At 38.4% G+C, this 27529-nt stretch overlaps 1 protein-coding gene across 12 annotated transcripts in view; it reads right to left on the reverse strand.

Annotated features, from left to right (window-relative positions):
* SMARCA1 (SWI/SNF related, matrix associated, actin dependent regulator of chromatin, subfamily a, member 1) overlaps nucleotides 1-23388 on the reverse strand; it is a 786408-nt gene extending 763020 nt beyond the window's left edge. For all 12 annotated transcript variants that reach the window (XR_010406252.1, XR_010406253.1, XR_010406251.1 and 9 more), the window contains exons 1-9: nucleotides 23061-23388; nucleotides 18067-18153; nucleotides 14518-14684; nucleotides 14096-14196; nucleotides 13687-13787; nucleotides 10662-10841; nucleotides 6334-6489; nucleotides 4842-4973; nucleotides 3801-3869 (exon numbers count right to left, since the gene is read on the reverse strand). Coding sequence is in view for 7 of the 12 variants with exons in the window: in XM_054509138.2 (XP_054365113.1) it covers nucleotides 3801-3869; nucleotides 4842-4973; nucleotides 6334-6489; nucleotides 10662-10841; nucleotides 13687-13787; nucleotides 14096-14196; nucleotides 14518-14684; nucleotides 18067-18153; nucleotides 23061-23234 (1167 nt within the window). In the remaining 5 variants the exon portion in view is untranslated. The remainder of the gene's footprint in view (nucleotides 1-3800; nucleotides 3870-4841; nucleotides 4974-6333; nucleotides 6490-10661; nucleotides 10842-13686; nucleotides 13788-14095; nucleotides 14197-14517; nucleotides 14685-18066; nucleotides 18154-23060) is intronic.
* Nucleotides 23389-27529: the final 4141 nt, after the last annotated feature.

Raw genomic sequence — 27529 nt, forward strand, 5'->3', positions numbered from 1 at the left:
AAATATCAAGAGCTGGCAAGGATGTGGAGAAAAAGGAACCTCCATACATACTGTTGGTGGGTATATAAATTGGTACAGCTGCTGTGGAAAACAGTATGGAGGTTCCTCAAAAAAACAAAAATAGAAATGCCATATAATCCAATAACTCCACTACTGGGTATTTACCCACAGAAAATGAAAACACTAATTTGAAAAGCTATATGTACCCCTATGTTTATTGCAGCATTATTTACAATAACCAAGATACAGAAGCAACACCTAAGTGTCCACTGATAGATGAATAGATGAAGATGTGGTCTACATATATGTGTGTCTGTATACATATATGAATACATACACATGCATGTATGTATGTAAATATAATACACACACACACACACACGATGGAATCTTACTCAGGCATAAAAAAGGATGAGATCTTGCCATTTGTGACAACATGAATGGACCTAGAAGGTATTACACTAAGTGAAACAACAAGATTTTTTAATCTTAGAGGAAATCTGAAGTCAGAGTATGAATCAGAGAGTCTCTGCAAGTGAGATAAAAATGCAGGCCATTTCAAAATAGTTAAGTATATGAATGAAGAGAAAATAGTTCAATGTTAAGGAAGATATGGATGAATAGAGAAAAAAGATGAAATAATCAGTATATACCTGCCAGACAGATTCCATCACAGGAAAGTAATGTGCTACCATCATCTATAGAGTACATGCAATGTGCCAGACAGTGCACCATGAACTTTACAACCCAGAGTACTAAATCCTTACAATAAATCTTTAAAGGAAATGTGATTATTTTAATTTTCTTTTTTAAAAAAGATGTTTTTTTTATTTATTTATTTATTTATTTATTTATTTATTTATTTATTTATTTATTTATAGGGGCGCCTGGGTGGCTCAGTTGTTAAGTGTCTGCCTTCGGCTCAGGTCATGTTCCCAGGGTCCTGGGATCGAGCCCTGCATCGGGCTCCCCGCTCAGCGGGAAGCCTGCTTCTCCTTCTCCCACTCCCACTGCTTGTGTTCCTGCTCTCGCTCTCTCTCCGTGTGTGTCAAATAAATAAATAAAATCTTTAAAAAAAATGTTTAAAAAATTTTAAAAAAATAAAAATAAAAATATCTATTTATTTTAGAGAGAGAAAGAGAGAGCTCGAGCAGGGGGAGAGGCAGAGGGGCAGAGGGAGAGGAAAAGGCAGAGAATCTCAAGCAGACTCTGCACTCAGTGTGGAGTCCAACATGGGGCTCAATCTCACAACCCTGAGATCATGACCTGAGCTGAAACCAAGAGCCAGACACCCAACTGACTGAGCCACCCGGGTGCCTTTCAATTGTATTAACTCAACCAAAGTCATTTTGCTAGTAAGTGGTAGAAGCCAAATTCACACCCAGATCAAGCTGATTCTAAAATCAGCTCAGTCCCTGATTAGCTGTTGTGAGAGCCTGGACAAGTTCCTTAACTTTTCTGAGCCTGTTTCCTCATCCATTCATCAAAAAGTTATAGTATATGTATATGACAAGCATTTTAAAATGAGAATAATGATACCTATTTCCAAAGCTGCTGTGAAAATTTATGATAGTACTTGTGTAGAGCTTAATCACAGTAGACATTAGTAAATAGAAGCTATTACTATTAGAGATCTATGGGGGGTAAGGAAAAGAAAAGAGTGAAAGACAACTTCTGATCTCTGGTTTGAGCCTCTTAAAATTGTCTGAGAGATTCTTTAAGAGTTTAAACTGCCTGTGAGACATTTAGACAGAAAGATATGCAGAAACTAGGCAAGAAATAATGGAAAGATAAATTTGGGAGTTATAAGTAGATAGGTGGTAGCTATAACCATGGAGTGGATCCCCAGGTAGAGCACATAAAAAAGAAAGTCAAAGACAAAGCCCTACAAAACACTAAACTTTCAGGGACAGACTGAGAAAGAAAACCCATAAAGGGGACTGATAGGAGTGGCCAAAAAGATAAGAGAAAATCCAAGAGACAATCCATTCTGTACCCCAGAAACCAAGTAGGAAAGGGTTTCATGCAGGAGTGGTTAGAAGTGCTAAGCAGTACAGAGAAGCCAAAATACTGAGCAAAAAGTATACCCTGAATTCAACAACTGGAAAATGACTGAAGACCTTCCAAGATAAGTTTCAGTTGCGTAGAACGGATAGAAGCCAGTGGTCAATGAGTCAAGAGTAAACAGGAGATTAGGTAGTGGAGATGGAGAAAATAAACCACTTTTTCAAGAAGCTTAGCTATCAAGAGAAGAGACCAGAATCACAGCTAGAGACACACAATGATAAGAGAGTACTATTTTGTATATGCGTGAGGGTGGGTGCATACGGGTGTGGGTTTGGATTTTAATAAGGGAGATACTTGAGCATGTTTACATGTTAGGACAAAAAGCCAATATAGAGGGAGAGCTAGAAAAATCAGTCAATAAAAAGGATAAATTATGGGGAGAGGTCCCATGAGGAAACAGGGAGAGATGAGATCCAGGGTTCATGTCCAAAGTCTTAGCCAATGACCAAAGAAAACACCTCTCCTTTCAGAAAGAAGATAACACAGACGCAGATATCCTTGGAAGCTGGATATCTTTAAAGGAGTTCCTACCTAATAATTTCTCTTTTCTCTTTGAGAAAATAATGATGCTACTTACAGAGAAAGGAAGGGGGCAGAGAGTATCTGGGACAGAAGTCTTGGGGAGATTGAGGAAGGCCTGAAGCAGCTGTTATTGGAAATGGGAAAGAATGCTATAGAAGGCCATGTTGAAGGATTGCTGACATCACCAAACCCCAGCTTATGTTATAGAACATGAAACTGGAGTTGCTCCCATCTGTACAATTGTATAACCTTCTTTATCAGTGTTGAACAGCTCCAGTACAGAACAAGGCACTCTCCTAGTAAGTGGTAGAAGCAGAATTCAAACCCAGAAGACAGAGACAGTTACAGTATTCCAGTGTCGGGCTTCCAGGGCAGAAATGGCAGATAGACAAGAAAAGAAAGAAAGTTTGGGAGTATTGGCAAAAGGGTGGTTCAAGTGATAGAAAATGGGCTCATTGTTTGGTAGAGAAAAAAGTAACAACAGGGGCACCTGACTGGCTCAGTCAGTGGAGCCTGCAACTCTTGATCTTGGGGTTGTGAGTTTGAGCCCCATGTTGGGTGTAGAGATTACTTAAAAATAAAGTCTTTTTTTTAAAAAAGAGAGAGAGAAAAGTAACAACAGAAATGAGGTGATGGATGAGAAAAAGCAGGGGTCCAAGGACTGGAGGTCTCTGTAAGGTAACAGAATAAGTACAGAAGGAGTAACATGAGTGAAAGAGCTAAAAAAGGATATAAGAAGTTGTTATCAAAGAATGGAAAACTGGTATTTAATGAATGTGAGGGAGTCACCTGGAGATGAGTGGATGACAGAGAAAAGAATGGGTGGAAGGTGGACCTGCAAGATAACTTCACCTTAAAGGAAGAGTTCTGTACATGATGGTGGAGAACTAGTGGCTTACAAGTGGCACTGGGGAACTAGAAAAATACTGATGCCATCTTAAGGACCTATGGGGTATGCGAGTATGGACAGCCTCTACTGGAGAGGACCACATTATCCATGTGGGAGAGCTGAAGCAAAAAAGCTGTTCCCTAGACAGGCTGAAAATAGAGTAGAGTTCATTTCCCAAAGAGGCTGTCAGAAAGACTGGAAGGGAGAAGCAGTGAGACTGAGCCAGGAGGTAAACCCACAAGTTCAAACAGATTCTATGGCAATTTTGTTTTCTGGGTTGGTATATATATTTAATTACTAAATTTGCTTGTCTATTACTTACTGCGTGAAGTCTTTCCACAAGTTTTTGATCACCAAGACAATTTTTAGTGTCAAACCAAGAGTCAAAGTCCTGTGGAGGGGTGAAAATTTTGCAGTAAGCACACAGGGGATTGGTTTGGTTTTTTTTAAATAAACTCAATATTGTATAAATTCTCATACAATGACACAACAGTAGTTCATTTTAAAAGCACTTTCAAAAATACGTTCACTGTGATGGCCAATATTATTTACTTCTCAAAAATAGCTAAAATACTGGAGGAGTTAAAATTTGAACTCCACCAGCACTGTTTCCTTAAAAGTCTTTTATTAGGCTTCCCCATATCATAGTAGCATTATATCCAGTTAAGAGTTAGAGTAGGAATAAGAATATAAAATGGAAGGCACATAATGATAACAAAAATTTTAAACAAACAATAAAAATAAACCAAAGCAAGATAAGGTATACAAACCAATGGATAGCTGAACTTGGTACTTTTTATTATCAATTAATATCAGAAATGAGAAAAATCAAGCTCCAAAATCCTTAAATCATTCAATTCAGTTTGCTGCACTAGCATAACCTTGTGTTAATGATAAAAACAATGTAAATCACACATTTACAAAATATGCTGTTTTTCTAATCACACATTAATTATGAGCTCTTTAGTGCTCACCAAATGTTAATGACTACAATAATCAAAGACCATTTTAAAGACTCCACCTGCCAAACTAGTATGTAGAAAGCCCTTCTAATTTAATTAAAAGAAAATTTTGAATTTACTATTATGAACTCAGCCTATTTCATATCAGAAGTTGTGACAGCAATGCAATATAGGCAGTTTAACAGGCAGAATACTCTCAAAGAAAAGATACATTATTTCTCTAAATATCCCCATTTGAAAAATTTGTGCTTAAGAGCTTTTTTTTCTGAGAAAACCAAAACACACAGATAAAGAATTACAAATGAAAAAGAACTATAAATTTCAATCTACATTCTATGCTTTGAAAACAGATGTCTGTGAACATAAGAAAATCATATTTAAAACATATGACTTAAACTTACATCTGCAGAATTAAAGACATCAGGCAACAAAAAGTTGAGTAATGCCCAGAGTTCATGCAGGTTATTCTGCAAAGGTGTTCCAGTTAGGAGCAAGCGATTGGTTGACTTGAACTCACGAACAATCTCAGAAAGCTAGAAAAATAATAATTATGTTAACATCCCTCTATTTATTAGAATTCTCAAAATTCAGTTCCTTATCCAACCATGTTTTGAATAAAATAAAACTTGAAAATTATTTTTCTGAACTAGGAAAATATCCTAGTTCAGGTGACATTGCCACAATGAATCACAACTGAACAAAATATCCTAGGCATTTCTACACTTGCAAGAATGCAAATCATAGTCATACCTCAGACCCCTCCCTCACTTCAAAAAATTTATTTTCTCCATTTTGGGTCCACAGAAACAGTCAAAACTCCATGGAATCCAGGCTAGTCACTTTACACAATATCCCCTTCTCCCTGCCAATCATGTTCACCTATATACCTAGCCAAGTTCTAACTTGGCCTGGTGACAATTTCTAAGCACCAGAGTTGCACCCATTTTTCTTATCTTATATTAACTTTCTAAATATAAAGCTATAGGGGCTCCTGGGTGGCTCAGTCATTAAGCGTCTGCCTTCAGCTCAGGTCATGATCCCAGGGTCCTGGGATCGAGGCCCGCATCGGGCTCCCTGCTCAGCGGAAAGCCTGTTTCTCCCTCTCCCACTCCCTCTGCTTGTGTTCCCTCTCTCGCTGTGTCTCTGTCAAATAAATAAAAAAAATCTTAAAAAAAATAAAATAAACATAAAACTATAAAAATTAAAGCACAAAAGCATAAAAGAACAATAACCTTATCAATAAAAATGCACATTTTTATAAAACTCTTAAATAATTATTCTCTAACATGCATCCTTTTTTATTGGGTATTAGTTTCAATTTGAAATTAGTATGATCCACCTGGTAGTTTTCCTCCAGTTCTGTCCCTGTTTCTCCCAAAGTAGCCCAGTGATCCAAAGAGAGGTTCATCATAATAACTGATGCTTTTCCTACTGTTGATGGAGTTGAATGGCAAGAAATATTGATATTTTTCAAAATTAACACCACACTCTAATTCACACAAATCAGATAATTCCAAGAAATGATTTTTTTCTAATCCTTATGAATACACATAAGCTGGTAGGCTCCTCAATAAAAGGCAAATCAATGCAAATGACTTTTGTACACCAAATATTACCAAAACATTAAAATATTGTAGCATAACAGAGTTAGGCTGCAACAAGTATAGCAAATGAACACCTAATTTTCCTTATATTAAAAACTGTGCTCAATTTTCATTTGTCTCATATTCAATAATTTAAACTTTAAAACCATTTTTAAAACTGATTTTCATTCACATTCTGTGAATAAAATCACAATCTTCCAGCCCTTTTTAATTTTGAATACACAGAAGTAAACAAACAGACATGGTAGTTAAAAGAAAACTTTAACAATGATACTGAAAACTGGCTTACCTTAGATTTTTCATTCTTTATTCTATGAGCCTCATCAATGACTAGGTATCGCCAATGAAACTTTTTAAATACGGATTTTTCTTTAATTACCATCTCATAAGAAGTAACACAAACGTCCCATTCTCCTGGCATCATTTCATCACGAATAAAAGCAGCCTAATGCAAAATAAAGTTCCTCATATTAGAATACACTGACAAGATGGTCACAGAATTATAACATCAAGAGAATATTAATAATTATAAGAGACCTGGGAATCATTTAGTCTCATCCATTTTAAAGATAGGAAAACCAAGGCCCAAAGACACATTTGTGGGCAATTATCTGGATGATATGCTAATATATTCATCAACAAAAGAGAAGCAAAGGCTTCCCTTAAAAGAGTACAGCATATCCAATGAACTGGAGTAGTTCTTATCACCAGAAGATGACTACATTACTAGACTCTCTTCATAGGACAGATGGTCCAAAAAAACATGGGTGAAGTAACTGCCTTCTGAAAACCATGTTCTTACCAAGAGCCAAGCATTACTAACTATTACCAATACAGTTTTAACAAATGAAAAGAACTCAATATAATGATTTCAACCTTTTGAGATCTCTTAATATGTTCCTTCCCTTTCTAGCAGGAATGAGTCACATATTTTGTTAAGGAGTCATGAAAGCCCATTAATGCTTTTGTGGACTTCCTGATGTTTTTTTTTTAAAGATTTTATTTATTTATTTGAGAAAGAGAGAATGAGAGAGAGCACATGAGAGGGGGGAGGGTCGGAGGGAGAAGCAGACTCCCTGCAGAGCAGGGAGCCCGATGCGGGACTCGATCCAGGGACTCCAGGATCATGACCTGAGCCGAAGGCAGTCGCTTAACCAACTGAGCCACCCAGGCGCCCTTCCTGATGTTGTTTTGAGGCTACGGACATTATTTTATAAAGGGGACTTGCTCTATCTAGTACAGGAGACTATTTAAAACAGTGAGACTATTTAGAACTGTTGTTAAATCTTCACAGGCAGTGGCCAACTAGTAGCCAAGCTGACTGAGAGCATTTTTAACTTGTATGAACTGAATTCCAGATGTTACAGGTCAAAATAAAACCACAGAAGTTAACAGGGAGCAGCCAAATCTATACTGAGAAGGTTCTGATTAGTACTGTAAATCTGAAATTACAGTACATAAACAAAGTAACTGTTCACTGCAAACTCATTATTTCATAAAGTCAGTTATGCACCAAACACACTATAGACTCATTCAACAAATATTTACTGAGTGCTTATATATACAAAAGGATCCCCTGGACTAAAGCAGAGAACAGAAAAAAGGCCTTTGTAGAGATCTCAGTTGCACTCTGGGAAGTGGTCATATTGAAAAAGCTAATTAAGACATTAGGGAGTTGGAAACAACATAAAGAGAACCAGGGTACCAGACCCCATTTGGTCTTGCAAACACCTTATCTTCTTTGATTTTGTGAAACACTCAGTTTAATTGTTCCTCCTACAGTTTCATGAAACATATGCATATTTTTAATTTAAATTAGCCCTACTTTGAAATTTGTGTGACACAACATTGAATATCACATAATCCAAAAGCTCTCACTTTATAGGTGACAAAATTAAGGCCCTTCAACAGTCACTCAACATCACACAGTCAATGGCAACATCAGAACTAACACCAGATCTCCTGTTTCCATCTCCAAGATCTTTGATGCCTCTGGAGTGGAAAAGGAAGGGGTCAAAAACCAAGTTTTGTGGGGTGCCTAACTGGCTCAGTTGGTAGAGCATGCAACTCTTGATCTCAAGGTTGTGAGATCAAGTCCCATGCTGGGTGTGGAGCCTATTTAAAAAAAGAAAAACTAAAAAACCTTACTTGGGATTCACACCTCTATATACTTCAGGACTACATTAGTATCAAACTGGATCAATAGTATTACTAAGAATTTCCCAACTCAATCAAATACCCGTTATAATCTACATCAAATTTTTTAATAACATATTGACCTCATAAAATATTTACAAAAGGCCAGGAAACTATAAAGACCCAATATATCTATCCCATGTGGTACCAAGATTCAAATCTGTCTATAAGTAATAATCTGGATTTTCACTATGCATACTGACATCAATCTCTAAATGTTGAATATAGTACATTATTTATGTTATTAATAATTACCAGTTTGCAAACTCTTTTGCCCATGGACCACAGTAAAATTATAGTTTAGGTTACAATCCTTAAAAAAAGGAGCAGTACATGGGCGCCTGGGTGGCTCAGTTGGTTAAGCGACTGCCTTCGGCTCAGGTCATGATCCTGGAGTCCCGGGATCGAGTCCCGCATCAGGCTCCCTGCTCGGCAGGGAGTCTGCTTCTCCCTCTGACCCTCCTCCCTCTCATGCTCTCTGTCTCTCATTCTCTCTCTCTCAAATAAATAAATAAAATCTTTTAAAAAAAAAAAAAGGAGCAGTACCTATCCCCACCATGAGTGAAACACTGCCATTTTCCAATCTTTTGTGTCTCAGTGTTTTAAAAAATTCTTGTCTCCACCAACATGAATTCCCAATATTAATGAGTGGCAATATGAAAAACACTGACTTTGAAGACTGGTTTTCAAGATTAAAAAATTTTTGAAGCTGCCAGTAAAATCCCAACCTCCCATGGGGTAGAGAGCCAAGAGCCAAGCATTACTTGGCTTGATAGAGTCACAAATTAAATACATCCACTTTTTCTTTTAGGGGTGCCTGGATGGCTCAGATGGTTAAGCATCTGCCTTCAGCTCAGGTCATGATCCCAGGGTTCTGGGATCGAGCCCCACATCTGGCTCCTGGCTCAGCAGGGAGCCTGCTTATCCCTCTCCCTCTGCCTCTCTCCCTGCTCATGCTCTCTCTCTCTCTCTCTCTGTGTCTCAAGTGAATAAATAAAAATCTTTATAAAAAAAAAACCTCGAAGAAATACTTCATTAAATCCTTGGATTCCATATAATATAGTTGAAAACCACTGACAGTTTTACTGAGATACCTGGAAACACAAGCGTAGATATTTCTCTTTTGCTTATGACCTTCAAGAAATAATTTCAGCCAAAAATCAGTACTTTAGAAATGCAAAGTTTTATAAGGAGTGGTATTACATCAAAGAACAGCAGTGAGGGGCACCTGAGAGTGTCTGCCTTTGGCTCAGGTCGTGATCTCCAGGTCCTGGGATCAATCCCTGTGTCTAGCTCTCAGCTCAGCAGGAAGTCTGTTTCTCTTTCTCCCTCTCCCTCTGCCCCTCCCCCCCACTCGTGCTCTTTCTCTCTCTCTCTAATAAATAAATAAATAAAATCTTTTTTAAAAAGGAAAGAACATCAGTGATTAGAAAGAGTTCTAACTGACTAATTTGCCACTGGGAAATATTAGGCATAGGGAAGAATCAAGCCCATAATTCTAAATTTATGAGCTCAGTATTTCAATATTTAAATTATTTATAAGTTAAATTTAAATAAATTTAAGTAATTTTTCTTCAAGCAAAATGATAATAAAATTACATAATTCATTATGCTACCATTCTTTTGAGAATATCTTTTGATAGCCTATCTAAATATGTAAAATAGAATAAATCTTTAAACTATGTCCTCTGGAGGCAAAATAAAGGCAAAGTTTAATAATATGCTTTCTAAGCTGATTATTCATTTTGATATTTTTGCATAATTTATTTATTTTAGATTAATTCTACAGTCCTAAATAATTGTAGCCTACTAGATTGACAAATGGCTAATTTAAGCAAGAGCCCAGAATTTCTAATATCTAAGAATGTATGCAGATATATATTTTTCTATTCAAAGACCAAACTGAAAGTTGTGTCTATGCATAAACACAAAACACAATGCTCTCCATACAAATAGAGAAGGTTCCATTCATGTGTGTAAGCACACACATGTGTGCATGTATACCAAGTCAAAGTCAAAAATAAAAAAAATAAACATAAAAAATTAAGTCATGCAAAATTACAGTTTTGGAGTCAAATAGCACAACTGATAGAGTCACTGATAAGATACACTGTCAATAAGGACTTTTTTTATAAAAAGATATTTAAAATGCAACTCAAAAACGCTGAGGTTAATGACCTAGTTGAAATTAAATGCAGATAAGCATAGTAATGGATTGTCTGTTATTAATAAGTAACACATCTACTTCACAGGAGTGTTGTGAGAATTAATTAATATATAAAAAGCACTTAAACAGAGCCTTAACGTAGAGTTATTTACTAGTAGCAGTCAACTTCAATGTCTTTTATGGTAATAGTAGGCAACTTAACCCCAGAAATGATGTTATTCTTGATGGCCTCTTTAAACTTATTTCTCACTTACTCTCGCATCCTTGTCTCCGACGAAACAAATAACACGTAGAGATGGGACCCATCGTTTAAATTCATTCATCCAGTTGTATAAAGTAGACTTTGGAACTAAAACCATGTGAGGTCCAGGAATGTTTCGGTAATGTTTCAGGTAACCAAGCAAAGCAATCGTTTGTAAAGTCTTACCAAGACCCTGCATTACCATTACAAAGAAAAAAATCCGTGTTTATTTAATGAAACATTTTGTTAGTAATAACATTACAAAAGACATTTGTCAACTATGTCACATAGGGAAAAATTTAAAGACCTTTGTTTTTTTAAGTGAATAACCATTCCAATTTGTACTTACTGTGTGCACAAAAAGAAACCAGGGACTTGCAGGTAGAAAGCTGCTTTGTTGCTCTTCTTAAAGGAGCAAGCAGTCTACTTTATAATTTTTTCTAAAGGCAAAATTAGGGATTTCATGTGTATGCGTTTCGCACTCATTTCCCTTATCAGCCTGCTTAGATACTGGTCTTTCTTTCCCATTGCCCCCAACATTATTATAGCCCAGACATGAAATATTCAAACTATGCATCTCAAGGGACTTGTGGCTCTCTGTACTTGCATCTCACACCCTTGAAGACCTATGGAACCATAAAAGAACAGAACATAAAAGAACTCTGCAGCCAGAAAGGGCCTTAGAGATCACCTGGTCTGGTGAACTTTTTAAAAAATAGCATATTGAGGGGCGCCTGGTTGGCTCTGTCGTTGGGCGTCTGCCTTCGGCTCAGGTCATGGTCCCAGGGTCCTGGGATTGAGCCCCGCATCGGGCTCCCTGCTTGGCGGGAAGCCTGCTTCTCCCATTCCCGCTCCCCCTGCTTGTGTTCCCTCTCTTGCTATGTCTCTATCTGTCAAATAAATAAATAAAATCTTCAAAAAAAATAGCATATTGAACACCACGAACCCACCACCTAACTGATGAGAAAGGGAACAATGTTCTATGCTGTGTGGTCTTTTAAAATTAAAGAGTTTCTGGGGGCGCCTGGGTGGTTCAGATGGTTAAGCGTCTGCCTTCAGCTCAGGTCATAATCCCAGGGTCCTGGGATCGAGCCCCACATCAGGCTCCCTGCTGGGCAGGGGGCCTGCTTCTCCCTCTCCTTCTCCTGCTCTCCCTGCTTGTGCTCTCCCATGCTGTCAAACAAATAAAATCTTTAAAAAAAATAAAAATAAAAAATAAAAGAGTTTCTGGCTTTATCTCTATGCAAGGTATATATTTGCATTTATAAACCTAGGCTTAAACTATTTTTATAGGATTTATCCCATCTAATATTTCACTTAATGAGATGCATCAAAACCTTAAAATATCTAAAATTCCTTAATCAAGTAATTCCATTTTTAGGAATCCCATGGAAATAATTTGAAAGGTGCAGGAAAACTAAATTACAAGGGTTCTTACAACAGTATTATTACATACCATATGTACATATATATCAACCCATACATACTAAATATACGAAACATATACTACATACTACACATCAATCCAAATGACCCGCAATAAGGGAGGAGATGAATAGAACTATGGTAACTCTCCAGGATTAATTGTTATAGAGTAATTAATAATTACTTTTACAAATATTTGAATTATGTAAAAAAATGTATGAATATGAAGAAATCAGAATACCAAATTATACATACAATATGATCGCAACTATGTAAAATAAACACATCTGGAGTTAAAATACTAAAATGAAATATGCCAAAATGTCAACTATTTCTAGGTAGCATAATTATAATTTACTTTCAATTTTTTTCTTGAATTTTTTCCAAATTTTCTATACTCCTTATTAAAGTATCTTTCCCTTTTTTAATAATCAAAAAGTATCTGGTATCAGCATAAATTCAGTATGAAGGCTCTTTAGATCCTTTAGACAGGCTGCAGCCAAGAGGAGCTTGGGGCAAATAATCCTGGTCTTTCTGTTATCCAATTAACCAAGCTCCTCCCCCTTTGAGTTAATTGTAGTCTCCAATCCAGAATACTAAATATAAGGACCTACAGACCCTTGATTTAAAGGACCTCCTGCCACACACCTAACAGCTGCTCAGCATCTATGGGATCAACTACTACACTACATGTTACTTAGCATAAATAGTCATGTAAATATGGCTCCAGAGTCACATATATAGGAGTATCACTGGGTCATAAAAATCTAGAACTCCCCCCCCCCGCGCCCTCTCTTAAATCCCATCTTACTCATTTGGTCTTAAAATACCAATGTAGGCCTTCATGTACTCCCCTGATCTGCTGAATTAGCATCTTAAATGGTCTTACTTTTTCTCTTTGGTCATTTTATTTATATGCCCATCATTCCTTAGCTTACTTCCCAGGTCCCACCTGGTACTCTGCTATATCAGGACTCAACATTGCTCTTTACTTTTTTTTTTTTATTCCATCTAGTCACTTTCTGAATGCTCACACATTGAGGTGCTTACATGCATTCATTCATGGTTTCATCATTTATTGTTTGGTTTATTCATGCACTCATTTAGTGTTTGGTTTATATACCCCCACTTCATTACCAAAAGGATTTCAGGTCGCCTACAAAGAAAATATGTTTCAGGTGGCCTACAATGAAAACATGGAACATAAATTAATGGTAAAATAGAAATAAAGAAGGGCCAAGGGAAGATTAGAAGGTATAGAATAGAAAAAGGCATAAAGGCACAATGGGCTGGCCATTATGTTACACAGGGTCTCCATTTTGGCATTCATTTCGGCTCTGAGTTTCCTGGAAGCCAAAGTGCAAACAAAAACAAAAGTACAAGGAGGTTTTTTAAACCATATGAGGAAATCGCACTAAGAATTTGTAGCCTGTGAAAGTATATGTTCTAGAGATTACTTAAAGAAACAATTCTAGACTTTACAAATGTCTTTTACATTATAACTAAATAAAGCAATTAGCCTCCAGGCCTCAGGGGGACAATACAGCTCAGGTATTTCAAATTTACATAAAAATTGATAACTGAGACTGTGTTTTTAGCTATCAACTCCTTACCATTTCATCTGCCAAGATACCATTGACTCCATTTTCATACAAAGAGATCAACCAGTTCAGCCCCCGAATCTGATAATCTCTCAGTGGTCCTCCTTTCACATCTGAAAAAGAAATCAAGACATCTCATACTTTCATTAATACAATCAACTACAGGGGTGCCTGGGTGGCTCAGTTGGTTAAGTATCTGCCTTCCGCTCAGGTCATGATCCTGGGGTCCTGGGATCGAGCCCCAGGTGTGGCTCCCTGCTCAGTGAGGAGTCTGCTTCTCCCTCTGTCCCCCTCCTCGTGCTCTCTCATGCGCGCTCTTTCTCTCAAATAAATAAATAAAACCTTTAAAAATATATAATCAAGTATATAATTTTTCTAAAACCAAATTGGAAAAAAAATACCAACATAATAAGATACTTACATGAAGGTGACACCTCAAATCTAACACACACATTAGATGTTTTCCGACTCTCTGAGAGTAGCTCTTCATCTTCTTCTTGTTCTGTGCGCCTGTGGCGGTAGCTGAAATGAAAACAAATACCTTTATATTCAACCCAAATGCTAAGCTGTCAGTTAAGTCACTACACATTGCTAATGTCTGTCATGAAAAAAAAATGGGTTATCTAAGGTCTTGCTTAGAAGTTGGTAGAACCAGCGTACATTTTTATTGATTTCTAGTGAGAAAAAATAGTTGCTTCCAAAACTTACTTACACTGACAATAACCTTATTTTTTTAATACAGAATTATACTGAGTAAGTAAAAAGGGAATGAGAATATAAGAGGAGGGAGAGGTGGGGACAGGAGGAAGAGAGGGAATAAAGTAGAGAGAGATGCCAACGTACTCTCCAGCAGAAATTAAGGTCTGCTTGTCATCTTTCTTTATTCGAGGACGTCCCAATTTCATGTTCAGAGGAGATGTTGGAGATTTCTGTGCTGAAGGTTGAATGAAATGTGCAAAAAGTTCTGTCTGCTTTAATAAAAATTCAAATCTCTTTGCTCGGTCTGCTTTCTAATGTACGAAACAAAAGAAAAAGTAATGATTTTCTTTCGTATTCAAGGTTATTTAACAAAGACTTATATTGCCCTTCTACTTTGTACTATGTTCTAAGCACTTTAAACATACTAACTCATTTAATTCTCTTCGTAAACTTATGAGGTGGGTACTAATATTCTCTCCATTTTACAGATGATAAAAGTAAAGCACGGAGAGGGTAACTAACTTGCCCAAGTTCCCACAGCTAGTAAGCAGAATTTGAAAATGGCATTTTCAGATAGTTTGAATAGAAGCCAAGTGATTTAAAAGCAGTAAATGCCCCAATAAAAAGTACCCTGCTTAAAGAGTCAGGGCCAAGGGGCGCCTGGGTGGCTCACTTGGTTAAGCGACTGCCTTCGGCTCAGGTCATGATCCTGGAGTCCCGGATCGAGTCCCGCATCAGGCTCCCTGCTCGGCAGGGAGTCTGCTTCTCCCTCTGACCCTCCCCCCTCTCATGTGCTCACTCTCTCTCATTCTCTCTCAAATAAATAAATAAAATCTTAAAAAAAAAAAAAAAGAGTCAGGGCCAAAAAGCAAATCCTCTTCCCAAAACATAACAATTTTCTTTTCCTAGTGAACAAAATAAAGCATCATAATATATAATATATCCTAAATACAGAAATATAAATTATTAGCTATGATATACATATACCATAAACTGAACTCTTAAGAATTTTCAAGTTGCATCTAGGAATAATTATTAACATCTTAGAATACAGTGTCATCCTCTCTCAAAATATTGTGAATGTGTGGTACAATAATGTAATAAATATTTCTCTCTTCAATTACAATGATCTGGAAAATTGCACTTTTTTAAAGATTTTATTTATTTGAGAGAGAGAGAAAGAGAGTGCAAGAGTGGGGAAAAGGGCAGAAGGACAAGCAGACTCCCCGCCAAGCACAAAGCCCGATGTGGGGCTTGATCCCAGGGCCCCGAGATCATGTCCTGAGCCAAAGTCAAACACTTAACTGACTGAGCCACCCAGGTGCCCCTGGAAAATTGCACTTTATGCTAATAATATAAAAAGTATGTCTCCAAAGTGAGCAGGATTTGGAGGAAAAATATATACACACACGTAAGTAAAACAGTTAATGTATATTAACTATTAAAAATTGGTATGTATTAAAAAAAATTGGTATGTATTATAATTTCTCAATAAATTGTAAAAGGACATAAAACTTATACCACATTAGTGAAATAAAACTTCACTAAAAAATCTTAGAAGACCAAAAGATGTATACATCATTCTAGATAAAGAAAAAAATGAAAATTATTTTTTAATTCCCAATCACTTTCTGACCACAGGGTAGAGAATATTTGATTGCTAATGAAGGTTGCATAATTAATAACACCAGAAACGTACAAGAGTTCATTAACATAAACACAAGAATTAGACAAATATATTCAGACCAGAAATTGGAAGGAGGCCAAAACTTTTCCATTTTATGTTATCCTCACTGGAATGTTGTTTTTAGAGTTGTTAAAACATTAACTGTCTGCGTTAGATGTGACCTTAGACATTTAGGCATGGATTTTGGTAAAATCACTATGAGCAGCCAAAAAATATACTTCATCTCTACTCATTTTTATAATATTACTGCAAAAACAACCCCTCAACAAAAAAGTTCAGTTCCAACTAAAATGAAAACTAAAATATGGATTTTAGTGAATAAAAATTTTTTTAAAATGAAAAATTAAATTAAATATATGGCAAAGCAGTAGGTGGGCATCACTGAGATTATACTGCTTAAATATGTAATATTTCCAGGTACCAGGCAAATGTCCTCCAGAAAATGTGTTACTATATTATGTTTTACAATGCGTAACATTCATTAATATATTCAAAGCAAGAAGAGAGGAAGAAAAAAATATCAGTCTGGCTCTGCGACCTGCTTTCTTTCAGCCAATATTTTTATTTTTAGCATAAAACATCTTATGATGGAAGTGGCAGGGTGGCTCAGTCAGTTGAACATCTGACTCTTGGTTTTGGCTTGGGTTGTGATCTTGGGGTCCTGAGATCCAGCCCCCGAGTCTGGACTCTGGGCTCTGTACTCAGTGGGGAGTCTGCTTGAGGATTCTCTCTCCTCCTCTCCCTTTACCCCTCCCCCAGCTTGCTTGTGCGCCTTGTTCTCTCAAATAAATGGATAAATCTTAAAAAAAAAAAAAAAAGAAAGAAAAAGAAAAGAAAATCTGGGGCACCTGGGTGGCTCAATCAGTTAAGTGTCCAACTCTTGATTTCGGCTCAGGTCATGATCTCAGGGTCCTGGGATGGGGCCCCACACTGGGCTCTGGACTCAGCAGGAAATCTGCTTGAGGATTCTCTCCTTCTCCCTCTCCCCCTCCGTCAAATAAATAAATAAATCTTTAAAAAAAAACATCTTAAGGGCAGCTGTGTGGCTCAGTCACTTAAGCGTCTGTCTTTGGCTCGGGTCATCATCCCAGGATCCTGGGATCGAGGCGAATGGCGGATTGGGCTCTCTGCTCAGCAGGGAGTCTGCTTCTCCCTCGCCCTCTCCCTCCTCCACCCCCCTCACACTCTCTCTTACACTCTCTCACAAATAAATAAAATCTTTTTAAAAATCTTATCATGGGGGGCGCCTGGGTGGCTCAGTTGGTTAAGCAACTGCCTTCGGCTCAGGTCATTATTCTGGAGTCCCGGGATTGAGTCCCGGGCTTCCTGCTCGGCGGGGAGTCTGCTTCTCCCTCTGACCCTCCCCCTCTCATGCTCTCTGTCTCCCATTCTCTCTCTCAGATAAATAAATAAAATCTTTAAAAAAAGAGAGAGAGATTTAAAAAAAAAATCTTATTATGGGATAAAGAGCACTGAACAAAAGTGTAGAGATATGACTTCTGTTCCCAACTATTCCATATAGTTTCTCTGATCCTTATTTTCTCATCTGAAAACAAAGAGATTCATTTATTCAACAAAATCTACTATGATGAGGCTGCCTGGGTAGCCCAGTGGGTTGGGCATCTGACTTTGGCTCAGATCATGATCTCGGAGTCCTGGGATCAAGCCTCGAGCCCCGAGTCCCGCATTAGGCTCCCCAGTCAGCAGGAAGTCTGCTTGTCCTTCTCCCTCTGCCTCTGCCCCTCCCGCTGGCTTGTGCTGTCTCTCAAATAAAAAAAATATTTTTTTAAAAATCTATTATGACTGATTATATATTAAATTACTTTCCAATTCTAAAATCTATGATCCTGTATTCATTATACACACACATGAATTTTTTCAGTTTTTCACATCTCCTCTGTAAAAATCAACTACGGTGAAACTAATGTAAGATTAAGTAACAACTATACTTCAATAAGAAAAAAATCAACTACAGTATTCACTATCCTACCCAAGAATATATTTACCATTTTCTCTTCATATTCTGGGTCCATTTCCTTTTCAGATTTAGAAGCTTTAGCAGCAAGTTTGAGTTGAAACAAAGAAACATTTTTCTAGAATTACAAAAAAAAAAAAAAATAAGCCATCAAATTACAAAGCAATATCTTAAAAGTGGTCAACATTTTCATTTGAAGAAAGTAAAAAGTAATTAAATACTAAATAAATAAATGAACATGGGCCACACATAGACCAATGATGAGAGCATGTCATGAAGCAGGGCTTATAATTAATCCAGTTCTGTGCACCTGAGGTCCAATAAAAAAATCTGAATTCTTAAGACCAGAGAAATAACATTAATTAAAATAAACACCAAAAGGTGAAACATCAAGCCTTTTCACCTATTTTTTAATTTAAAGCATAAAAAAGCATATAACCATTGAATAGAAGATTTAAAATCTAGAATATGCTAATATTATCAATCACAAACCAAAAAATTCAAGGAAAGTAAATATTAATTCTCAGAAACACTTCTTTATGTAATGGAAATAAGCCAGACTTTCAGAAGAAGACTGTGGTTTCTGTTCCTGAAAAGACACTTTTTATTGTTTTCATATTCTAATCAGAACATTTAAACTTTTTTATATAATGCAATGTGTTCATTTCTATTTAAATAATAAAACAGTACAGTTTCAAACTTTTGATTTATGTTAATTTTCTCCAACTGGAAAGAAAAGTATTTTAAACCATATTACATAAACATTTTGTAGAAGCAGTTTCTCAATGCTATCAACTATTAACCGTTGATATTTAAAAAGTTGTAATTTAGTGAAAACTGGCATAAATCAGCTTCTTAAAAATACTGAAATTATCTGGAGGGTGATTTCATGAATGCCATCCTTAGTAAAGATAAGCTTGTACTTGTAAATATAAATAGGCATATAAAATATACCTCCTTCCCTGTAAGAAATGGAGAAATAAAATAATAAAAACACAAATCTACACCTTAGTACCAGAGCCAAGAGTATTTCATTTTTAACACAGACTTTGTACAAGTCAAAACACAAATGTTTGTGAAAACTAAAGAAATTATGTCCATTTTATCATGGCTTTTGTCAACCAGTTTCTGAAAACTTAGGTCCTAAATCAACAACAGAATGTGATCTTAAACATAAGAAAGACAGGACCCCGGGGTGGCTCAGTCGTTGAGCGTCTGCCTTTGGCTCAGGTCATGAGACCGGGGTCCTGGGATTGAGCCCCACATCGGGCTCCCTGCTCTGCGGGAGGCCTGCCTCTCCCACTCCCCCTGCTTGTGTTCCCTCTCTTGCTGTGTCTCTGTCAAATAAATAAAATCTTTAAAAAAAAAAAAAAGACATGACTCCGATAGTTCATGAGTATGTCTACCAACATTTACTGAAATTTCTAATTTGAGAAAATCCAAACGAAGATTATGGAATTTGACCCTTGTCAGGGTTCTACTTTGAAGCACTGATCAGATACTGTTCAGTTATTCTTAACCCAAATAATAGCCATCTTGACTTAAGCACCTCATATGTATATATCATCTATGTGGGATGTTTTGAATGTAATCCTGGATGGGCAAGAATAGAAAACTGCTAAAATTCTCTCAATCCCACACTTTCAAACTGTCACATATACTATAAATCTGATTTTATTTTCAAAGCAACAAGTAAAGGAAAATTGGGTAAAAAAAAAAAAATCACACCTTTATCATTACCTGAAAAGCTATATGTAGCTTTCTAGCTTTCAAAACAGTCAAAATTACTTCCCCTCATATACACAAGTGTATATCTAATAATGTGGGACATAGATTTTACTTATGGAAAAATTAAAGCTTTAATTAGAAAAAATTTCACTCAATACTCTTGCCTACCTTGTGGTAGAATACCATAAAATTTAATTATATGCTGATTAAAATTCCTAATCTTGAGCAGTGCTATTAAAAGCTGTGGGTAATTACTTAATTGGCACTATCTTCCACAACAAATTTTAAAACACCTACCTTCTAAACCTTCTCCTTTGTATATTTTCAAAAATACACTTCTCACACAAGATAAAAAGTGACTAAGATATTCTAATGAATTTCTTATAGATTTTTTTTTAGGATTTTATTTATTTATTTGACAGAGAGAACACAAGTAGGCAGAGTGGTAGACAGAGGGAGAGAGAGAAGCAGACTCCCCGCTGAGCAGGGAGCCCGACGCGGGGCTCGATCCCAGGACTCTGGGATCATGACCTGAGCCGAAGGCAGACGCTTAACGACTGAGCCACCCACGCACCCCAATTTCTTATAGATTTTATTATCTGGTAGTTTAGATGCCAAGAGAATACAGCACAAGGTCATCAGGATGCCCTGTCTTCAAGACCATGACCTCTTTCTTGATGTTTTCATTACCAAAAATACCAACTCCAACTTCCAGTGTTAGGTTATCCAACTATCACTTGAACCCAAGTAAGTTCAAGAACCAGAAGACAAGCAAAAATACCTTTCTGTCGCTGAATGTCACAAGTCAATCTACTAATTATGCATCACAAAATGCTCTTCTTCAGAGCCAATTTTCTTTTATCTGATACACAATTCTAGCAAGTTCGATAATCTGGCTTGCCATACTACAGAGAAAAGCAGCAGCAAATGACATGGGAAAGACCACTAGAAGAAGGGACAATGTAAACAGCAGGAAGGGATGGCAGAAGCCCAGGACTACAACATGAGTTCCACCGCAATAACATCCCTTTTCCTTACTATTGGTGTGATTACTTCCCTCTGCCTGCATCACTTGTACTTTTGTCTTTTTGTATTTTTACAGTTGTTTTAAATGGTTTTATGGTTTTATAACATCTATGTCCTTTATTATAAATTCTTTCTGATGAAAGTAGTAAAAAATGATAGCTAACAGCCTGACAATTGAAGAAGGAGAGAGAAAAATCATTAAGAAAATCAACACAATACTGGAACTGTCTGGGAAGTGGTTATTTGAGGGGAAACAGCACCTCAAATGCCTTTGTATCACTTCCAGAGTACAACAACTAATGAACATGAGGAACACGTTAATCTGCACTTTCAGTACATCACTTAAGGAGTCAAGGGAGTGATGTATTTAGATTTGGCGGGGGGGGGGGGGGGGGGTGCCAAATTACTTTATTTGAAGGAATGACACAAATGAAAGAACTTAAGTAGATGGTTTGGTACTCTTTAGATTTTTCAGGAAAAATAAAAAAGATGCGGTGACTAGAGTAATAAACTTCAGGTATTCAAAAAGTTCCTGCCATGCAACACCTCATTTCCCTATGCTGAGCAGACAAATGAGGTATTATTAGGCAATTTCTGATGAAGTTACAGAATTCATGAATAGCTATGTATCAATTCAGTGTTTGTTACATAGGTTTTTTATTAATTCCCAATCTTTTCACAATTCAAAAAATTCACACTGCCATAAAAAGATAGTTTAGCCCTTACATTTGCCCAGTCTAGGGAATAAAAGGCACCTAGACTCATGTCTGAATTCCCCAATATTTGATTTTATATTGATACTTGGTATTTGACCCATCTTTACAATATTGTCTCACTGATCCAAGTACCACAAAGATCTTAAAATGTGCATGTTTTCTACGGTTTTCACTTAGCACTACAATTGTCTTTCTGTTTAGTCAACCTTGTAACAGTAAAATGTCACTTAAACAACTGCTGCATTTAAAATTAATGCATGGCAAAAGCTGTTAATTTCCCTCAAAAGCTTTTCATTTGGTCGTATGATATCAGGTAATGATTCAGACAAAGCCACTTGAGATCTCTAAAGCATAATTTTAATTACCTACCATTTTTTTTTAATTGTGATAGGTCTACTCGTAAATGGAAAAAAATCCACCCATAAAAGCATTCTACAATTTTATTATACATCAACAATCCTTATGTCCCATCCTATTTTTCATTTCAAATTTTGAACGTGTTTCATAGTTTCATTTGCATGTCTTGGTCCATATGAGAGATGCCTTATGGAGATAATACATATTTTCTAGATTTGGCTTTAATAAGGTATCTGAGCGGTCCCCTTATGTATGTTAGCAGTTCATCTTATCGACGCTGGGTTAAAGAAAAATAAAAATAAAAATAAAAAGCCCTGCGTGTGTCCAGGAGCCAGCAGCGCCCACTAGGAGAGGGAGGCGGAAGCCTGGAAGGCTTGGGGCCCCATTGGGGGACCATTTGGGTGGCCCCAGAGTGAAACACTATACCGTCGGGGGCGGGGCAGGAGAGGGTGAGGGTGCACACGTTGGAAATTTTCCTAAGCCAGCGTCCACGATTCCTCAGTTTGGGGTTTGGATGGCGGGCGGGGGGGGGCGGGTAGGACGCGGAGAGCTCATTTTCTCGGGGTGACACCCCCGCTTCAGCAGGCGGGACCAAACGAACAAGGGATGATTTTTTTGCTGCCACCTAAAAGGCCGACATTGTCATTCAAAAAAACAAGTCTCTCCTATCGTCCTCCTCCTCCCAACCACCAGCACCTTAAAATTCAAATTTAAAAAAATAAGCCCCAGCAGAACCCCTTTTGCGCGGGTGTGGGATTGAAGGGCCCAGATTTCCCAGGCAGAGGCCGACGGGAAGGGGGGGGAGAGGGAGCGAACGAGAGGAGAGGGAGAGGCGGAGGCTTTTTCCTGCACAGCCCCATCCCCCACCCTGTTACCCCAGTTCCGGGAATGTGAATGGGGCCGGGGGCTGTCCAGGGGCTCCAAAGCCCCCAACTCCCGGGATAACGGGCACCCTCCACCCCGCGCCGCGCCCAGCCCCGCCCCCGCCCTCCAGGCGGCAAGGAGGAAAGGGGGAGGGGAGCGAATGCTAGACTGTTCCGCCGTCCCCCACCCCCAGCGCGCCCTCGGCCCCCATCCCCGTGGAGCTCCGCCGGTACCTGTCGGCGCCGAAAGGTCAGGGCTTGGGCCCCTCGGAGGGGCCCGGCTCAGAATTTGTTCACCAAATACACACACACACACACACCCCCTTCCTATTTACCTCCTTCTTCTTCTCGCTCTTCTCCGTGGCCACGGTGGCTTCGGTGGCTGCGGCGGCCGCTCCCTCCTCCTTAGAGGTGGATGGCCCCGGCTGCTCGTCCTCTATGACCACGATTGTGGCGGTCGCATTAGCGGCTGCCACGGCGGCTGCCACTGCAGCGGAGTCCGGCTCCATGGCGTTGGAGCGGGAACGAGAAGGGGGACGAGGAAGGGGACGAGGGCTCCTGGGCGGCGGCAGTGGCTGCACTGGAAAGAGCTAGATGGAGCAGGGGTGGGGAATCACTCCGCTTCCAACCCCTTCGCTCAGCCCCCCCTTCTTTAAATAACCCTCAACCCTGCCCCACTTCCGTCCACCCACCCTACGTCATGGCCTCCCCCCCGTCACCCTCCCCCCTTCCTCCACCCCCCCTCAACGATCGCGAGACTCCCCCTCCCCACCCAGAGCCCGGGCCGGCCCCGCACGACCAACTGTTGCCTGAGTGTGGGGCGCGGACTGGGGTAGAGGCGGGAACCCACAAGCCCGCGGCTCCCTAAAAATCTCCTTTCCCACACGCCCCCAACAGTCAGCCTGAGCTCCCCTCGCAGATGTGTGCAGAAGGAATCCTCTTTCCCTTAAATCTGCTCTTTGTACCTCAGGGCGCTCTCCCCTTCTTGCACAAAGAACTTTTCCTCTGCTTGTAACTGCACTGCAAAAGGTCTTTCTCACCATTTGCAAAGCCCAGAACCCCTCTGGGGACTGCCCTTTCCCAGATCTCGAAAGGGGGATTGGTGGTGCTATTCCCACCTTTGTAAATTCTGCAGAAGGAGAAGCACTCCTTGAATCTCCTGATTGCAGCTGCAAACATTCTCTTACAAGGCAAAGCATGACTCTAGGGTTTTATGTATATTGCTCTATTTGCAACTCTGATACTTCTCAGATGGCCAATGTGCAGGGGCCCTTCTTTTGCCTTTTGCCTTCACCACTGAATTTTAAAACTCCTGCAGGGAGACAAGGTCAAGGGACTCACAGAACCTGGGGCAAATCATGGTAGGTACCCAATATTTGTAATTGGATTGAATTACTGTGAGTTTTTTGGTGCGTGTTCTTTTTGTACCTCTGTTATTAAGTAGTAATTAAATACCAATAATATGCATGATTATGGATATAAAAGCATTTTGTAAAGGGTGGGACAGTATGCAATGTCAATTATTAAATATTATTGTTTTTATTTCTCACTATTTATTTTGATCAATTATGGGAAGATTTACATCTTAGTTTTTAAATTCAGTCATTAGGGAGGAAAGACAGCAAAACATGCCAAAAACAGTAGACCAAACAACAATCACAAAATCTGCAATTTCCAAAGTGAAGCAAATGCTTTTCAAAGAGTAAAGAAATGATTACTTTCCCTCAACACACCTTCCTAAATTACCAACTAAAATCAACTATGATTTCTGTGAATGGAAGGAAGGCACACAATTGCCCCCCAAATCTCTTTTTCCTGGAGATAGTAGCCTAAATCCTTTTTGTTTTAAAGCTGCCACTCCCTGGTATGCAAAACCCTTGTGACATTTTAGCTACTATTGGTCATTTACACCTTAGTGTGAAGGAGTGTGAGATCCTGTCCAGGGACTGGTTTTACACAGAAACACAGAGAAGTGTTTAGAGGAAAAGAGCAAGACACTGGTGACTGAAGGAGTGTGCCACTGAGACTGGTGGTGCTAGCTTTGCTCTGATTTTACTTTCATTATGTTCTTATCATTTGCCCTTGTTTCCCATCCTGAAGTACACCTGTGTACTATGCAATGGGTATAGGGAGTCTCAGTATAACAATGGTTCATATTTCTGGAGCGTCAACCTTAGTCAAAACGTGAGACGGAATTAAGTCACTTAACTGATCACTTGAAACACTATTTTTTCTATTAAACGTGCAGACGTATTAAGGAATGAGCTACAGAGTTTGAACTGTCTCCAAATAAAAGCTTGAGACTTCCAGTTAGACGTCCTACCCCTTCCCCACCACCTGTTCTGTCTCCTCAGTCATTAAAAGTCGTTTGGTGGGGAATTCCGTTCAGGAAGGACTGAAAGCAAAGGATGCTGCAATGCATGCATCCACCTGACTTGAGAAGGATCCTCCTAGACAAGCAGAATGGAAGATTTCTTTTTCACCAAACTATAGCTATAAGAGGATAGAATTCCCCTTTCCTTGCCTGGGGCTTCAAAGGAAAAGGGGGTCAGTAAATACTTGTTTTGTACTCTGTGTTCCTGCTAGTGAAGATTCTTTGTTACATTGTATTTCTCATTGCCAGTGTAGGGTATTTGGGTTACATTGTGGGCTAAATGCATTTTGTGAGGACATCTGGGAAACTCACATCCCTTTATAATACCTTTTCTGTGGAAATGTATTCCAAGTTCCAAAAAAATAATTTAGAAATTAATATGGGGGACAGAACATATTTGTATGTTGGCAATTTTCCATGTATGTATAATGTGATCCTTACTTTTTCAGGATGACGTGGATGAAAGTGCTACCAAGTAATGAGTTTGGCTGGAAAGGTCAATGCTTGGTCCATAGACCTTGCTTCAGGATTCATGTAAATATTGCCCTTTGGCTTGTGGCAACAGCTGCTATTTACAGAGCATGTGCTATCCTTATTTGCAAATCTGCCTAAAATTCATGATCTGTAGACTTTGTTCAACAAGAGTCACCTCATTTCTGAACCTACTCAACACCTTGCTCTATCTGCTACTACTTCCTCCTATTTTGTCTTTTCATTTGAAATGGTCTTTAATTGCTATACTCCAGTAAGGTAGGAGAATAAAGCAAAATTTTATAGAGGACCTTGGAGCTATATTTGAGAACCTCGACCAATCTTAGTCTACTGAACAATACATCCATTTTGGCAGATTGTGACTATTGCAGAAGTTATTCCATAGTCATTTTGTATAGCCAAATTCAGTAGCTGCCAGAATGCGTGTGCAGTGGTGGTATTAAGTACTTTTATAAAGTTCATGAAGGCAAGGTCAAAGACTTGGTGTTCATTTTCTTATCCTGTATCTGGAATTTATCACTGAAACCACAGTATGACTTAAAACTACATTGTGATCCCACTTATCAATGTTCTTCAGAAGCTGGTACAAAGGATTCTGGTCACAGTATCTTGCTTACAACTATAGTAACAATTCTGTTCACAGCAGTAAACTTTCTCACCATTCTTCTTGAAGACATGTATGATAGTGGCATTTTTGAAAATGTGGTATTTCCTTGGTGCTCTGTATATTAAGGAAAAGGTAATCGTAATGGCTAGTATGCATCAACCATTTTTTCAGCACCCACTATTGCATCTAGCACTGTGCTAGGTTCCTGACATATGATATTGCTAATCCTCCTGGTAATTTTATGAAATAAATGTTATGATCCCTATTTTACAGATCAGAAAATGGAGACTGAGGCTACATAGCTCATCTAAGGTCTCACAGCTAGTGACAAAAGCCAGATTCAAATCCCAGACCGGCTGGCTCCAAACTTCATCTTTCCACTTCACCTTTATTAAGTTCTCTGTTCTTCACGGGGCTTCCTGCTTGACAATAGAAATCATATTGAGAAAATTACTAAAAATATTTCTGCCATCTGTCTCCATAGTGTTCCCTCTGGATTTATGAGGAGACACTGTCACTCTTCAGGCTCTGGTAGTATGCACAGCCAGATAATTGCTTTAGTTCCACAGAAAAGTTGCTGTAAGGTGGAGGTTAGAGAATAACTTGGGATTCTTGCATGGCTTGTACCCAAAGTAAATTCTCAGAAGAGTAATGGGACTCAGGACACAGTGCAGGGTCAGGGAAAACCTAACTGAAACAACGTAAATGTGCAAGAGGAAGTGTTCGCAAAATGTTGTACAAAACATCCATAAATGGAATACTATACAATCATTATGGATGATTATGGAAGTACGTATCTGTTGGCATGGAAATATGCTGCTAATAGATCTTTTGTTTTCCGTTTTTCAAGTTTTTCATTTTATTTGTTTCATTATGTGTATATAAAGTATTTGAAAAAAATTAAGTATTTGAGTCTCAACAGTCGAAATTATGTTTAAATATATACTCATAGAATCTCTACTACAACACTGCCTTATCTTTTTCCTGCTCCCAACAAGTAGCCACTTCAGTATTCTTTTTGGTTGTATTTCCCATTTTTACACCAAAACCTGGCTATGTCAGGTTCTCCACATATAGTGGAGATCACTCCATATTAGATTAGTAGTCTTTCTCAGACTTTTTATAGCTCCACATTATATAATCATGTGTCTCCCCTCATTTCCTAGGTCGTTTTCATCAAGGCAAGTCAATATGACAAATTCTGCCAAATAGGATAGGAGTAGAATAGATGTCTCTCTTCTAGGCCAATTGTGTAAGAGCCAATTTGTGACCTTGCTCCCTGTTCCTTTGCAGTCATGATCACAGAGGCCCCTAATATATTGTTGAGTGAA

This window comes from Mirounga angustirostris, unplaced genomic scaffold, assembly GCF_029215605.1.
Source record: "Mirounga angustirostris isolate CCGP_5_RB_7025 unplaced genomic scaffold, mMirAng1.0.hap1 SCAF_11, whole genome shotgun sequence".
Taxonomy (NCBI): Eukaryota; Metazoa; Chordata; class Mammalia; order Carnivora; family Phocidae; genus Mirounga; species Mirounga angustirostris.